The sequence below is a fragment of the Ambystoma mexicanum genome, chromosome 6p, assembly GCF_040938575.1.
Source record: "Ambystoma mexicanum isolate Mex_15411 chromosome 6p, UKY_AmexF1_1, whole genome shotgun sequence".
Classification (NCBI taxonomy): Eukaryota; Metazoa; Chordata; class Amphibia; order Caudata; family Ambystomatidae; genus Ambystoma; species Ambystoma mexicanum.
Genome location: NC_090935.1, coordinates 1,154,318,434 through 1,154,334,475, shown reverse-complemented (window position 1 = coordinate 1,154,334,475; position 16,042 = coordinate 1,154,318,434). Strand labels below are relative to the sequence as shown.

The 16,042-nt window shown below is 43.4% G+C and overlaps 1 protein-coding gene across 7 annotated transcripts in view; it reads right to left on the bottom strand.

The window, feature by feature from the left end:
• Nucleotides 1–16,042, bottom strand: part of LOC138510254 (tight junction protein ZO-2-like) — a 1,104,514-nt gene that overhangs the window by 436,970 nt on the left and 651,502 nt on the right. For all 7 annotated transcript variants that reach the window (XM_069625778.1, XM_069625777.1, XM_069625773.1 and 4 more), the window contains 2 exons: nucleotides 4,463–4,616; nucleotides 3,326–3,434 (listed from right to left, as the gene is read on the bottom strand). In XM_069625778.1, coding sequence (XP_069481879.1) covers nucleotides 3,326–3,434; nucleotides 4,463–4,616 — 263 coding nt within the window. The remainder of the gene's footprint in view (nucleotides 1–3,325; nucleotides 3,435–4,462; nucleotides 4,617–16,042) is intronic.

Below are 16,042 nucleotides of genomic sequence, written 5' to 3'. Positions count from 1 at the left end.
ACAATTGAGCTCAGCAATCCAATCAAGGGCCCTACCTTTGCTGTGAGTTGGGTTCGTAATACGGTTCTGGAAGCCTAGTTCTGTAATCGTATTCGCTAGTGCTGCAGCATTGTTGTATTCAGGGTCATTGAGTCCTAAATTAAGGTGTCCTAGAAGGATGATTTGAAAACCTAGTTTGGCATTATTGTTAAGTAGTTGAGTGATATCTTCATCTAAGGAAGATACTGGGCCTGGGGGTCTGTATAAAAGGTGTATCGTCAAAGTTGAATTAGCCGCAAGAGGCTATTTCACAGAGAGGCATTCGCCTGAGGTAAATGGTTGAACGGTAGGTATTGCTCTTCTACCCAATTGTTTTTTAGCGATGATTGCTACTTCACCTCCTCTAAGGTATTCTCTATCCATTCTAAGGATCATTAAGTCATCTGGCATGGCCAGCGAGAGGGCTGGGCCAGCTGCTGCATGCAACCAGGTTTCAGAGATAGCTAGGATATCCAGATTATTAGTCAGGATAAGATTTGCAATGTCTAGCGCATGTGCTGTAAGGGATCTCGCATTAATGAGTGCACCCTTAATAGTCGGTAACTCAGACTTGGTTGTGTCAGTGTTGGTCGGAACAGGGACAGAAGTATGAGATGGAGTAGTCTAGTGTAGCGTCTTCTTTGTCAAAGGGTCTATTTTGGATGTTAGGCTTAGAGGCGATTGAGCATGCCACTTGCTTGCAACACACGTGCTAGTTGCGATTGTAGTAGAACGAGAGGTGTGGGGTGGGCCATCATCTTGCAGTTTCTTAGGAATAAAAGGATCCTTGAGGGTCCAACGATGGTTCTTGTTATGGGTCCTATGTTTGATTGTGTTCTCAAGGGTCCTATGATGATATTTGTTATAAGTCATTTTATTGAGGTATGTATCAGAGGTTAAGATCATGGTATCTCGTGATCTCAGTCTAGCGTTCCTGATGCTGAGAGGACAGGGTATGTAAGGTGTGGGCCGGGTAGCAAATTTCCATATCAATTGGGTATGAGTTAGTGGCGAGAGCTCGTTAGATGTTAGACTTGTGTATTTGTGGTTGCATTCTTGAACTGGTGAATTGCTGGTAGGAAGTAGGTTGGCAGTATAGAGTGTAGGAGGGAGCAATCTGTACATAGACAATGTTGTCTGCAGGAGGATAGGCTTGTCCTGGTCTGGACAAATCATGATAGTGGACTTTAAATATGTTATTTCTATTGCTAGTGGGAGCACCTGGCAGTGAGTTAGGTTGTAGAGTGATACTTATTTGAGCGAAAACAGGAATAATGTTTGCTCGGTGACACTACTGTATCATGGCAGGATCTGAGCATGTATCTGTTGATACCTCGATATTAAGCCTCAGTCTAGCGATGCTCATTTATGTGAAGCAAGACTATTGGAGCAGGAGGCTCTTGATCAGAACAAGTGAATATAAATGTATCTCGGTGTACTTCTAAGGTTATCACATCAAAAAGTACCTGCGTCGATGATAGTTGAGACATTAAGTATAGTGATGCTAGCAAAGACAGATGCAGGGGTACGGTAAGCGTGCTAATTAGACATGCAACTAGTTATAGTGCGGGTTACAGAAAACTGAGCTACAACATATACAGAATAGTTAGGCTGCAGTAACATTGCACATATGGATTGGTTAATCAGCATAAACAGAGTAATCGATAAATGCATGAACCATGACTGTAAAGTTAACACATGTGGTGGATTACAGACACAAATCTAGAGGATGACTTGTAATGTCTTACCGTAAATAGTGCAAACACGTAATATGCCTGTCTCACTAGTGGGGCAGTTGGGTAGAAGCACATAAGTTTCGATAGCTTGGGTCAGGCATGTGGCCAGTCAGTTAGAACGATTCTCGCAAAGCAGCGAGATTCGTGTTGATGTTTGACTAGGAGAGTCGTTCCGCCTGGCCGCACCTACGGCACTGACAGGCACAGACAGGGGCCTTCCATATGGGCCTTACGTACTTGGGCCGGCTGATGCCTTCCGGCGTCGGGGAAGGTTCAAATGGACCTGGGTTACCTGTTGCTAGGCAACCCAGTAAACAAGATGTATGTGGAAGGTGGCCTGTTGCAGCACGTCCATTTTGCTGTGCTGTTTGCTGTTGGGCAGGCGATTCGAGTCCAATATGATGATGACGGCAAGTGAACAACGTAGCAGCAGACTCGTAGGTTTCATACGTTTCAGACAGTGAGGGATGTAAAGTGATTGCGCTCTACCACTGGTACTGGCATCGCTGCACTTGAGGATCAGGGATGTAGCTGCTCCTGCAGCACCTCCGAAAGTCGGGCACCAGCCCTCACACTGGAGAGAGAAATCCTTAGATTTCCCTTTGGCCCTTGAATGGCTACGAATGTATCTGTTCTGTCCCGTCAGTCAGGTTTCATCTGCACACGGCTCTGAACTAAATCTTTCAGGTGGTATGGACCAGGGGTTGTGTTTGATCTGGAAACTTCGATTTTGCTGTAAGCATTATTGTGTTCTCCATGCTCCGTTCATCATCCATTGAGCTGTACAACAGATGAAAGATCTAAGGAGGGCGATTAAGGGCCTTCTGTTGTGTCTTCGTCACACGCTTCATGCTGTTGACCAAAGCTGAAAAGCATAAGGTCACCCTTGGGCACATACCTCTGGTTGCAGTGTCCATGTATTTTGCAGCAGATTCTAAAAAGTTGGTGCTTCCTACCCTCTAGAAAGGCATCAGCACATTCTGCAATGCTGTTCGAGAAGCATATGTTGCATGCAGCACATTGCAGGCATGGCATCAAGAGTTTGAATGCTGTAGGTGAAGAGAGCTATTTACTCAGAAATTAAGGTGTGCCCGGCTGGGCATAAGGTCTGGCCAGTTGGCCTGAGGTCATCCTACGATTCCGTCTGGTTCGCGAACCAGACGGAATCGTAGAAGGACATCACGCCAACTAGCACACCTTAAGTAAGTTCAACAGGACTAAGAGTGGAAAGAATCCACACCAACCAGCCATCTTGAACCATTGCACCAAACGGTCATTGAGAACCAAACGTATTAGCCTTCATAAAGGCACAAGAGGACAAAACATGTGTCGGCTGACCACTCAAATTACCACAAACAATAAAAAGTACACAACCTATTTTCAAACGAAGATATAAAGAGTTAGAATCCTTTCTTTCAAGCACAAGTTATCCAGGAAAACACAAGTACTAACCTGGTTTTTAAATTAATTATACAGAAAAGAAAAACTAGAAACCCTTATAAATGTAACACTGTACCAGGTCCAAAAGGAGACAATGAATTGGAAGAAAACAAGGGGGTAAACCATTTTACCTTACTTTCTCTTTCAGTTTTTCATTTGAGGAATGAGATTCAAAATCAGAGTGGTGTAATCTTTCCTCATGAGGCGAACTAGAACGATTGGACTCAATTTCAGAAATGTCTGTTAAAAGAATAAATACATTGAAATGTGTGTCACACTGAACTAAAAGCCAGTTATAATATTGACAGTCAAAAATATCTAATATGTTTAAAAGTCTTGTCAGAGGCACTAACACTAAAATACAGCGATCATTTTTCAACAGTATTGGATAAAATATTATTTATTTCCATCTCTAACACAATAGGAGGACAGTCACTAATACATAAAATGTGTTTCATTTATGAGGACATGGACAGACCTGAGGCATCAAACGGGAACACCAAATGCCAGAGCAGGTTGATAGATGACTGCTAAGAGACACAGAGCAAAGGCAAGGGACTTTGGTATTGAGCAGGAGGAAAGGGAGGATGGTGAAGAAAGGAGGACGCATGGAAGTGGCTGGTAATTGGGCAAAGTGATGGTGATTACAGCAGAGAGAAGGACACACAACGTTTCGAGGAAAATGGTTTTAAGAAGGATGGGAAGGACCTAGGGGAGCAGGGCCACAGCTGGCCTTCCAGCAAGGCCAGCCTCACCTCTGCAAGAAGTGCTGATCACACCTACAGTTCACTGACTGGTATAAATGCCCACAATGACTTGTAAGAATTATGGCTGCCCCACTGTCAGTAATATTGCCTGTACTTACATGAACTACTGAAGGCAGCATTTTCTCTTTTTATTTTATGGACATTTTTATTACTGCAAACATGTCCACGTGTGTGTGTCTGTGTTTCAGGTGCACCTCAATACAGAATGGGGAGGAGTTGCAAATCTTTTCTTTAATGAGTCAAGAGATAAATAAACCAAAGGAAAAATAGAGACATGGAAACTCATGAGAAGGTAGACTAAAAGAAAGTTAAGAGGGGCATTGCCTTTTAAAAGCTGCTAGATATTGAAAGAAAGTTAGACTGCTTCTTTTAATGACATTGATCATTTTCAAAGTGTTACTAAATCTTCTCACCAACATAAGCCAGCAAATCTGTGTCCATTTGTGCTGAAGATAATCTAATGAGAGCAACAAAATGATTGCTATGGGACACATATCTCACCTTCGATTTCCGAGTCACTGTCGTGTAATGAGGGAATATTGATCAGAGTTTGCCTGCTGTCCCTCTGCACAACCAGTTGAAGCTTGCCCCGTGACTTCTCAATCAGTTTCCGCGCATCAGTTAGAGACATGTTCTCAGTGACAGTACCATTTATCTACAGATAAACACAAACTGTGTTAGACAGCTGAAACATTTTCAATAAAACTACAGCTCTTGCTTCAATGCCCATTTGTGGACATTTACAGAAGATGGAATTCGTAACATTAATTTCACAGGTCATCTGTTGATTTTAACACTGTAAAAAGTCTACAAATGTGCCAACACAAAATGGCCTAAAAACTAAATGAATAACTGACATAATATATTGAACTAGCAAAATGTACCCGTACTCTGCACAAGTTCTGTAGACATAGAAACACTCTTAAATGTTGGGAAATCAATTATTAAACAAAATGTAAATGTATCCGGTGCAGTACGTTGCAGTGCAAATCTCTCACGAATGGTGCGTCTAGGGACTTGAAACATGGTTTTCAAGTCTTTGAGTTTTATTCCTTAGTCGAGACGCTTAAAATGAGCTTTCTCCGGCCCTTCCACGACCACATCGATTTCAGGCAACCGTCTTATGAGTGAAGGGGTGGAAATCTGGGGAAAGGGGTGGGGTGTCCAAATGTCATATAGCTGTGGAATTGTATAAGGAACAAACTAGTTTATATATAGAGAGATAAGGCAGAAATCAATGTTCCTTTGACAACAGAAAGACATCACTGACCCATTTCTTAAGAGCATGCATATATGCTTAATTAATTAGGCTCTCGTTCCACACATGGTACTGAATACACTTTATTTTTATTTTTCATTATTTATACTGTTTTTTTGATGTCTTAATACAAAGTACAAAACGAAAAACAGTTCAGCACATACCCGCCCCACTTGCCCCAGCATCAACCCTATCCAACCAATAAAAGTATGAGACAAATGACAACAAGAGACTAAGCTAATCATATCCAGACAGAAAAAGCTGCTTAGCAATCTGACCCCAGAGATTTGCTGTTACAATTTGACAATAGATGAGCGATATACAGACCTCATATGTCCCTCGGTTTCGAGGCTGGGTGCATCATGGCACCATAGTTGGTTTACAGTTCAAGGCAGTGAGCGATATCCAATTTCCACTGAGCACAAACTGGAGGACGACCTCTCACGGACACCATAGCTTCCTCCTTTTGGCCAGCAGCAACAACAGCCCCAGAAGTGGTCAACACTTGTGTGTGGCCCAGCAGTGCTACAACGAGAGACGGAGCTACCCCCGCTCCAGCAATCCCCTCGAACACCTCAAACACCTGTGTCCAGAAGGACTTTATTTGGGGGCAAGACCAGGCCAGGTGTAGGAAATGTACAGGAGAGGAACCACACCTACTGGTGTAGAAACTTAAAATGAATTAACTTGAAATTGCTGTTGATCGGCATCTTTTTAGTCTACATGCAACAGTATCTCCCAAAATCCTTCCGAAGGGGCCCTCCCAGTGCTTCCTCCCATTTAACCAGAGTCTGCAGCCCACCCCACAGACCTGTCCATTATAGAGTAATATAGCCTAGACACCAGCTTGGACCTAGCCCTGTGTTATTAATCTGTAATGGCAATGAGGGGCACCTGTGTGAAGTCTGCGAACCTGTCCTTTAACCCAACTCACAGCCTGAAGTAAATAAATATGTCCATTGCAGACGTTTCCCCCTTGGTCTTAAGTTCTTCCAGCGTCAGGAACTGCCCATGCAGAAAGATCTCGCCAGCATGCTAAACCCAACCTATCCACACTTTGTACAAAAACCTTCTAGCCTGTCAGAGATATCCCTGGCACGTGCTTAATGTGGAGAAGTGGGGAGTAACGCAACTCATCTCAACTTGTCCTCGATATGCCTCCACGCGTTGCACATCGGTTCTACCATATAACTCGGCCTGGTGATCTGCTGCAGCGAGGTAAGCACCACTGCCCTCAAAAGCGATGGTGCAATAATTGCCCTCTCAATCTGCACATGAGCAGGATCTGGTTTCAGATCAAACCAGTGGGGCAAGAAGGATGCCTGTGCTGCAGTCCAGTAGGCTTCCATGTCGGGAAGGGCTGCCCTCCCCCGTCCCCCAATCACCCCTTCTCCAAAGGAGCAGTCAATTTCTCCCAATGCACTCTGGCCTGCCTCCCCTGCCATATATACGTTAACACAGATTTCAGACCTATCATTCAGATGCGGCCAAAAATAGACAAAGGTAGATTCCTCCACCTCCCAAGCAGTGTGTGTCCCAACCTCGCACCATAGTTCTACCAATAGACATGATCCGGTGACCTAGCCACCATTACCCCAAGGTAGCGGGTATGATCGGTGTGCCACTGAAAGAAAAACTCATCCTGAAACCACAGTCCCATAAGTCAGGGGAAACAGCACTGACTTTGAGGGATAAATATTGACCCCTGAGAAACAACCGAAAGCCAGGATATCTCTCATGACATGTGCCAGATTCTCAGGCTCCTTGATAAATGGGATTAAATCTTCCGCATAAAGCGAAATTATAAACTTGTGCATATACAATTGAACTCCCCTATCTAGGCGCCTTGCCCAAACCAATTCTGCTAGGGGCACCACTGCAAGTGCAAACAGCAAGGGAGACAGTGGGCACCCCTGCAGTGTCCCTCTTTCCATCTCTATGGTGGCCGTGACCCTACCGTTCACCCCAAGTGTGCAACCGGACCCCCTACACAATAACAAAACATTCTTATAAAATCTTCCCCCAGCCTCAACACGGCAATGAGAAATTGCCACTCAACTGAGTGAAACACCTTCTCGGCGTCGAGAAGGGCTTCCACCACTGAGTTCTCACATTCCATAACTGAAAGGAGACCGAAGAATCTGCGAAGCCCATAGGACGTGGACCACCCGGGACTACACCCTGCATGGTCAGCTAGTACGCTTCTTAGCATCAACGGGGAAAGTCTATTGGCCAGCACTCTCACTAGAATCTTATTGTCAAAGTTTATTAGGGAGATTGGAGGAACAATTTTCAGGCTCCTTCCCGCGCTTCAGGAGGAGGGGAACCACCGCCTCGCTCACTGATCCTGGCGGCTCACCATCTTGTAATGCTTGCTTATACATGCAGAGCATGTGAGTAATCGGAGCACTTGCATAGGCCTTGTAGAAGTCAGCCCTTGTAGACGTTGGCAGTGAGCCCATACGGGCCAGCAGCCTTTCCAGCAGGAAGCAACTGGATTGCCTCATCGATTTCCTGCTCCGCTAACAGCTTTCCCAACCACTGTCTTTCCTCCTGCGCCAATCAATAAAGGCCAACCTGGTCCAAGTATTTATCTAGCATTCCGTGTGCCAGAGTGTACCTCGACGTGTATAATGACTTGTAAAAGTCCACAAACACCCCCTTTATGCGTTTGTCTGTCTGTACGAGCCTATCTGTTTTATCCAAGACCCTGGCAACATGTGACCTAGAATTTTCGGTTAAGATCAAACGAGCCAACGTGGCCCCAGTTCTCCGATCCTCCCCATATCTCCTCACTGTCACAGACCTGTTAAGAAATCTAACCTCCCGATCAGCGATGCTCTTAAATAACCTCAGTTCACAAGGGGGGGATTTAGCCTGCATACCTTCGTCCGTTATGAACGCCGCCCCTAATTCCAGATGCTGCAGGCGGGCCTCGCTGGCAGCAAGCTCGACCCTAATGGCTTTCAGAATTCCTGCTTCCTTGGCGATACACAAGCCCCTAATCACACACTTGAAGGCCTCCCATAGAGTGTACGCCCTCGATACATGGCCCGATGGGAAATGCACCTGGGTCACCTGATAGAAGATCAAACCTGGATCGACATTTGGTCAAGGAACACTACAGCCACCAGATGCGTTACAAAGAATTCCCACTTCAACTGCTCTACCGGTGGTACTACCCTCTAGAACGCCTGCACCACTTCAATAGCTCCCTAGACCCTAAGTGCTGGAGACAATGTGGGGCACGAGGAACATAGTTTCACATGTGGTCGGATTGCCCAGTGGCACTAAAATTCTGCAGAGAGGTACTCAAGACCATAGAATCAATCACGCACAGAGGTTTGCCATTGGACCCGGAGGTGATCTTATGGGAACCCTGCAAACAGGCAGATACACGAGAAAGGGGCCAGCAGCGAGATTGGTGACCCAACTCCTCCTGGTGACGAAAAATCACCTTAGCCTGTAAGTGGAAATCACGCAAGGGCCCCCTGCTGCCGCTAGGTTAGACAAAGGTCTGGGATATCCTGGTTGCAGAAAAGGTCCACCGTTTTACAGACTGTTGGGCCCCCATGCTGTAATATGAACGAGAGATCCCAGCACTCACTTTCCAACCACAACTGGCAAAGCAGTTCCTACGCGCTTAACAGAAATATCAAACTCCCGGCCGCTACCCAGAGGCAATCGGATATGGAAGAGCTAGACCTAAAAGGAAAAGCAATGAGAGACACTTATGGGAACTGGCGAGGGGTATTAACTACTGTAAAGCTTTGATATTGTCTTGCCATACAATTATGAATGTACTCTGTTGCAAACGGCTTTAAATAAACTTGTCCCAAAAAAAATTCTCCTGGACCTGGCAAACCTCTGATCCCACCCCTCTTGGTTGACATCCCCTAAAGGTCAGTCCTTGAACCTGTATATAACTTCCCTAATTAGACTCACCTAATCCTTTGGCTTTCACTACAACCTGTTTGAGGACTACACTCAAATCTTTATCCTATCCGTACTGCACCCTAGCCCTCCTGGAATGAACTACGATCATGGACTACCAACTTCCTTCACTGGCATAGTCACCACTGTTCTCGTTGTGTCAACCTGTTCGCTACACTGTGATGGTCACCTTCTGAAACGTTTAAAATCGCCCACCATCGAAGATCGTCTGGGCTATGGCCATTGCTTTTAAAGTGTGTCACTAAGGGTGAAGTCAGATGTTTATTGCTAATCTAGGAACGGTGTTCAGTTATTCTAATTTTAACTGGTCTGGATGTTTTCCCAATGTCATTTTTCAGACAGGGACATTGCACCACATAAATAACGTTGCTACTAGTAAAAGGTAGTATAACATCTTAAATTCCACACTTAACCATTCAAAGTAAGTGAAATGCATGGACTAGAAAATGTACACCTACCACAGCCACTGCACAGGAAGTGACCCACAACGGGATTCAAGCCTCACAAAGATGGAATAGTCCGGGGCTTCATTTTGGGACTTCTATCAGTACAAGAGAGCCACTCCTTAAGATTTGTTCCTTTCTTGTTGGCGTTCAATGGCCAAGGCAGCTTGGGATTTACTAACTGAAGTAAATACCAGTTTTTGAGAATTGCCTTAATTTTGTTATGTGTGTTAAAGATAAAGCACACACTAGTAGTCTTTATTGTTCTTACTGGGATCTCTTTTTTAAGTAAAGATGACTTGGTTTGATTCCCATTACTGACTCAGTAACTTAGCAATGTAGCCTCTTTTAGATAGTCTGTCCTTTAGCTGGCATGATTGATTACAAAAATCCCCCCTACTTGTACAGTTGCGCCTAATTCTTAAAGATTGGCCATAGGGAATGTTATCACGTACAGACTGTGGATGAAAACTGTCATGATGCAAAATCGTATTCTAATCCGTGTCTTTACGGAATAAATCCACTGCTAGCCGACAATGGTCTTCCTTAATAAGTAGATCTAGGAAAACTATGTGTTGAGCGTGATGTTGCATAGAGAAGTTCAAATTTTCATTGAGGGAATTAATTAAACCATGGAAAAGATCAATGTTCCCTTTAAGTCCCAAATGATGAAAACATCATCAATATATCGCTTTTAAAAACGAATAGCTGATCTAAAGGGATCACTCAAAGAACAACTGTTTGAATTTCCACATAGAGATTGGAGAGGTTTGGGGTTAAAGCTACACCCATCGCAGTGCCTTTTATTTGCAAAAAATATGCATCTTTGACTCAGAATTATTTTTTTACGAGAGAAAGTCCCAACTTTTCTATAAAAAGTTCACTAGGGACTAAACATGGTTTAGTTCTTTCTTCCAGAAACCCTTGTATGATAGGCAGAGACTCCTTCTCAGTGATATTAGAATATAGAAACTCGAAGTCTAAGGTGACAAGAAGGTTGAATGCAGGGTCAACCAGTACCCCTTCCATGCCATTATCACATCTGTGGTGTCCGCTAAATATGTGGCCGATTCAGTCACCAATGGATTAAAAAATTATCAAAAAAAGTACCAATGAGTTCCAATAGCAAGCCACAAAGGGAGACTATTGCATTTTTCATATATGTTGTCACCTAGATGCCTTTGAGAATTTTGACACTAATTTTCACAGTGTAAGAACTACCATAATGGAGACTTGGTGACGAGTTCTGCTGTTGTTCCTCAGCCGATGAATCCTGAAGCACAGGTATGTACTGTGTGCTGGACATATATTTCGAAAGAGTAGTTTTTAAACCACAATGCGATTGGAAGGCATTGACCCTGGTTGCCTGTGGGTTTTTTGTTCCTTCTGTTGTTGTAGTGGACCGAGTGTCCAGCAATGCGGACTGAACCATAAGTGATGATGGGGCTGGTCAATATCTTAACATGATTGAAGGTAATTGATTAGCCTTCTCCAAAAGTGATAAAGGCTAAATAGATAAGAGGCATGTCATTTCTTTGAAGTATCTGTTGGTTAGTTATATTGGAGTGGCTATTTAGGAGAGCGAATGGTGATTTTAGATGTTTTGTGATTTACTTTGTAGATTTTGTTGCATTAGGGAGGAAAGCACTTGTGTGCTTCGTTACACCGCCATCTCTAGCTTGAAGCTAATTGATACACAGGAAGAGTGAGTGGTTCTGCTAGTCCAGAAGAAGACAGACAAAATTGGATGAAATAATTTTTCTGTCTGTCGAAACTACATTGGAAGGGTGTTTTTTTGTTCTTCATATACAGTAGGGAACATTTTTGGAAATAAGTCTTTTTTCTCCCATAACCACCACATAGTTGATGCGTTCTGTCCACTATTAATGGTTTGAGGTCAAACTGTAGATAGTAGTGTATGGTCAATATTAACCATTGATATATATTTTTTGAAAGACCTGACAGGTTCTAATATGTGGTCTATATATGACTTGACCAGTATGCAGTTAACTTTCACACTTTAATACTGTATGTTGTACATGATACTAGGTTTACATCCAGGATAATTATTTCGTACATTAATTCAGACATGTATGCAAACCTTACTATTTGATGCACTTTATTGCAGTCTTTTGCACACATAATCGATCCTAATTGTTGATTTTATATTTGTTGTAAATTGTCATTTGTTGTCTGTGTCCATTTTAATCTTTGACATATGTTGTCGACATTCTATGCACAAATTGAATTGATTGAATTTATGATCCTAATAACTCAGGATGTTAAGTAACCTTTATGCCTATGTATCTTTCAATAAATAACATAACAATGGACTACGTATGCAAAGAACACACATTATGCCTATGTAGCTATCTCATGAGACACCACCTCCCTGTATTGTTTGTTCAGAAAACCCGAGGTGCATGCGAGTTACGGGGTACACCTATCCATTCGTTTTTTGGTCTTTAGATCTATTGCCTTATTTATTTTTTTAAAACATGTTTCGTTCAACAGCTTGGAAATTCTCCGAGTATATTATTTTTCATGCAAGATTGTATCAGAGTTGTATGACTAGGCACATTTCCCAATGGGGCAGAAAGTGCACTTCTCCATGAACATGTGGCCCAGGTGTGATGAGGCTGAGCAATGACACATGATAACACAGTGTGCTTTGAAAGAAAAGGTTTAATTCAGTATTGGCTTAAGTAGGCTTTTGGGCCAAATGCCTATAGGTACAATACACATATCTATAACTAATGAAGCAGTTTCTAAATTAAAACGTATTATGGATGGGGCACTACAAAGTGTTTGTTTCAGGTGTTCCAACCCTTTCAAGATAAGAGTTCAAACAAAGTTGTTAACCTAAACCTACGAGTCCTTCTCCCCTCAGGGACACAATATGCTACACAAATGACTAATGAAATGAACAACAAAAAGAATCCCAAGACCTACTATTAAGTTCTTGGCCACCCAAACCACAAATGTTCCAAAGGGGGAACAACAAAAGTATTCTCAACCTATTCTTAAATGCTCAACCCTATTCTAACACAACACAATAGAAAAGACTGTTGGCCTTCCTGCTTTCACAATGCTGTGCAAGACCTCTCCCAGGTCTCAAACTGCAGACTTCATACTTCAGAGTGTAGCATTTGCAGATTCCTTGCATCAGGCTTCACATTCTCCATGTAGCTTTGTAGATCTATCCAAGGCCTTGGGCAAATAATTATAACGATTGCCTTCTACCAGGGGTTTTCTTCTCTTGTAAGGCCTTAGTAAGTCTTGAATCATTGAGCTACTTTCTGGCTTCTGCAGTTCACTTGCAGACCCTTTAAGGATCCTTACTTCATTCAGCTTTCCCGATTGTGGGACAGTTCTGCGGATCACTGTTCTCTGAAATAGTTGAGGTACAGTCATCATCATATGTACTGCCTCTCTCCAGGTGGCACTTTCCCTATGCATCCAGGGATCCATTGGAAGCTTGCAAGTGCTCCCTGGGTCACCCGTCACTCTCCCCCTTCTTGAAGTAACCCTCCCTATTTTAAAGATCAAGTGATGTAAGCTCTGTTTTGTCCCGTGAATTGGCTGAGACCGTTGCAAGTATGGTTTGTGGCTTTGATTTAGTTTGGGGGTTGGATTTCCCTCAGATTTTCATATCCTCTTAATGGGGCATTGCAGTGCGTCCTAAGGAGGTGGTGGTTCTCATCTGTTTGGCCACGGAATCGTACGAGTCTCGTAAAGCTGTTGCCATCTTTACATCCTCTCTTACACAGCTTTGGAGGCAATGGCACTTTGTGACTTCAAGAAATAAATCCTCTGCTTTTGGTAACTTTTCCTACTGACAGTGGGGTTCACGGTTACTTCATGCTTGGTGAGATTGGGCACTTCCGTTGCTGCAAGTATCACACGCCTTCATTTACACATGGTAGAACACAGTGGCAGGGCTGGACGTGTAGTTTGTCAAGTTTTACTGTGTCTTGTTTGGGATATTCTCCTGCTGCCAGGGGGTCACCATCATTACCTCACTGGGTATACCGGTTTCCCACTCGTGGTGCTTGGATTCTCTGGGCTCCATCTACTGAGTGGCTCTGAGTTAAGCAGCTGCCCCACCCTCCCTGTGAAATGATCCAAGGGCTGCGTGGGACGTTAAGCCTGCGGGATCCCACTCCTTCGACCCTTTGGGAGACCCATCAGGTAGCATCCCGGTGAACCCAGTCCCTAGCAGTTCACACCCCTCACAGTTTAGCATGTGGAGGTTACTCACCATACCACAATGCGGACTGAGCACTGACTACATGGCTGCGACCACAAACTGGGTGACTTTCATATCCCAGATTAGCCCAGGGGTATTCACATCTCAAAGTAATCCTACAGGGCAGCAGGTAAATGCAGTTCAGCGCCAGGCCTCTGTGTACACAAGGATTTGAAGGTAATGACCACATGGAAGGAGACATCGGGGAGAAGTTGGTAGTACAGTGGCAAAGCGCACAACATCTACAGCTGAGCTATTATGCTGCTGATAATGGGTTTGACAGAGACCGGAATGAGTAACTGCAGCAAGAACCTTCTTAGAGGATCATGTTTTGTTGTTTTAGAAAAGGGTTGGTGGTTAGGCTTGTGGACTTTTGGAATGTTAATATTAGTTTAGGATAGCCTGGAGTAGGTCTGGACGATATGGACCAAAACTCATATCTTGATATTTTGGGGGTGAATGGCGATATATATCTTGAAATTGTTTATGTGGGTTCAATGCTCAGTTGTAAGCCAACTATATGCAAGATGCCAAGAGGACTAATACTGAACAGTAAATGCAAAACACAACTAACATCGTTCGTTTACCTCCTCCTAAAATAGCAATTGATTCAAAAGGATTTCATCTCAATAATAATGGCAATACTAACAAAAAATGCAAGTAGAATACACATCCCTACATGCACTGAAGTAGGTATTAAGTGACATTTTGTCATATTGATATGTAATCTTAATTTAATAGTCGACAGATATATATATATGATACATTACTCACCGTAATTGTGTTTCTGATGCTTGTATCTGCTTAGATTCACATGCTATGCATAGGCTGACATCTAGTGGAAGCTGAAGAGTATTACTGTTGGTGTTGTTTTCGAAAAGGGACGTCTACAGGGCGTGCCAATAATGCTAGCCCTAGTGTGCCGTCCAATGTACCCATGGTGCTTCAAGCTTCGAGGTCCCCCAGATTGTTTTGTTCGGACATGAGGTTGAATTAAGTTTAATGCGAGAACAGTTGTATCCAAGCAGATATAGACAGAAAGCTCATATAACATCTATTCACCTTCTCCCAGGGGATTAAGGGTGGGCGCATGTGAATCTAAGCAGATACAAGCATCCGAAATACGATTAAGGTGAGTAATGTATCCTTTCTGAGGCTTGTGGAATCTGCTTAGATCACATGCTATGCATAGATTAGCGAGCAGTGTTATGAGAAAGTGGTGGGTCGTGAGATGGAGCAGCGGCAAATAGAGCGTTTAGATCTGCTTGTCCCACTTCTATACCTGCTGGAATGTGTGTCAATGCAGTAATGCTGAGTGAAAGTATGTACCGAGCTCCATGTAGCTGCTTTGCAAATGCTGTCTAGGGGGACATTTGCGATAAAGGCCAGAGTAGCTCCAGTGCTCCTTGTGGAGTGAGCTCTTGGTGTAAAAGGCAGAGTTTTGTTTGATAATTAATTGCACAATTGAATAAATCTTACTATACATCTGTAGATGGCATTTTTCGAAATGCGGTCTCCTTCTGTGCCTGGTGCTATGGAGACAAACAGTTGATCTGTTTTCCTAAGCGGTATGGCCTTGTTTACGTAGTAAAGGACCGCCCTCCTCACATCCAGTGTGTACAGTTTTACCTCAGCTGAACTAGTTGGTCTCTGAAAGAAAGCCGGAAGCTCAATAGATTGGTTGACGTGGAATTTATAAATGAATTTAGGGGAGAACCTAGGATGAGCATGTAAAACCAATTTATCTTTGTGTATGATAAAGAAAGGGTCCTGCACCGACAATTCTTGCAATTCACTAACTCTTCTTATGGAAGTAATAGCCACAAAGAAGGCAGTCTTGTATGTCAGGTATTTAAAGCTTGACTTATGCATAGGCTCGAATGGGGGCCCCATGAGTTTTGCTAGCACTACATTGAGATCCCACCCTGGTGGTGGGTTTGAAATAGGAGGGTGTAGTCTCTTGACTCCATCCATGAATGCGTTAATCACTGGAATGTTCCACGGCGATACCTTGCTTTGAGAGGTGGTATAAGCTGATAAAGCCGCCAGGTGAACCTTTATAGAGTTGAATACTAACCCCGAGTCTAACAAGTGGAGCATATAGTTCAGAATGTGAGAATGAGTACATTCTATGGTGTTTATTTATTTGGACTGGCACCAAACTACGAATCTCTTCC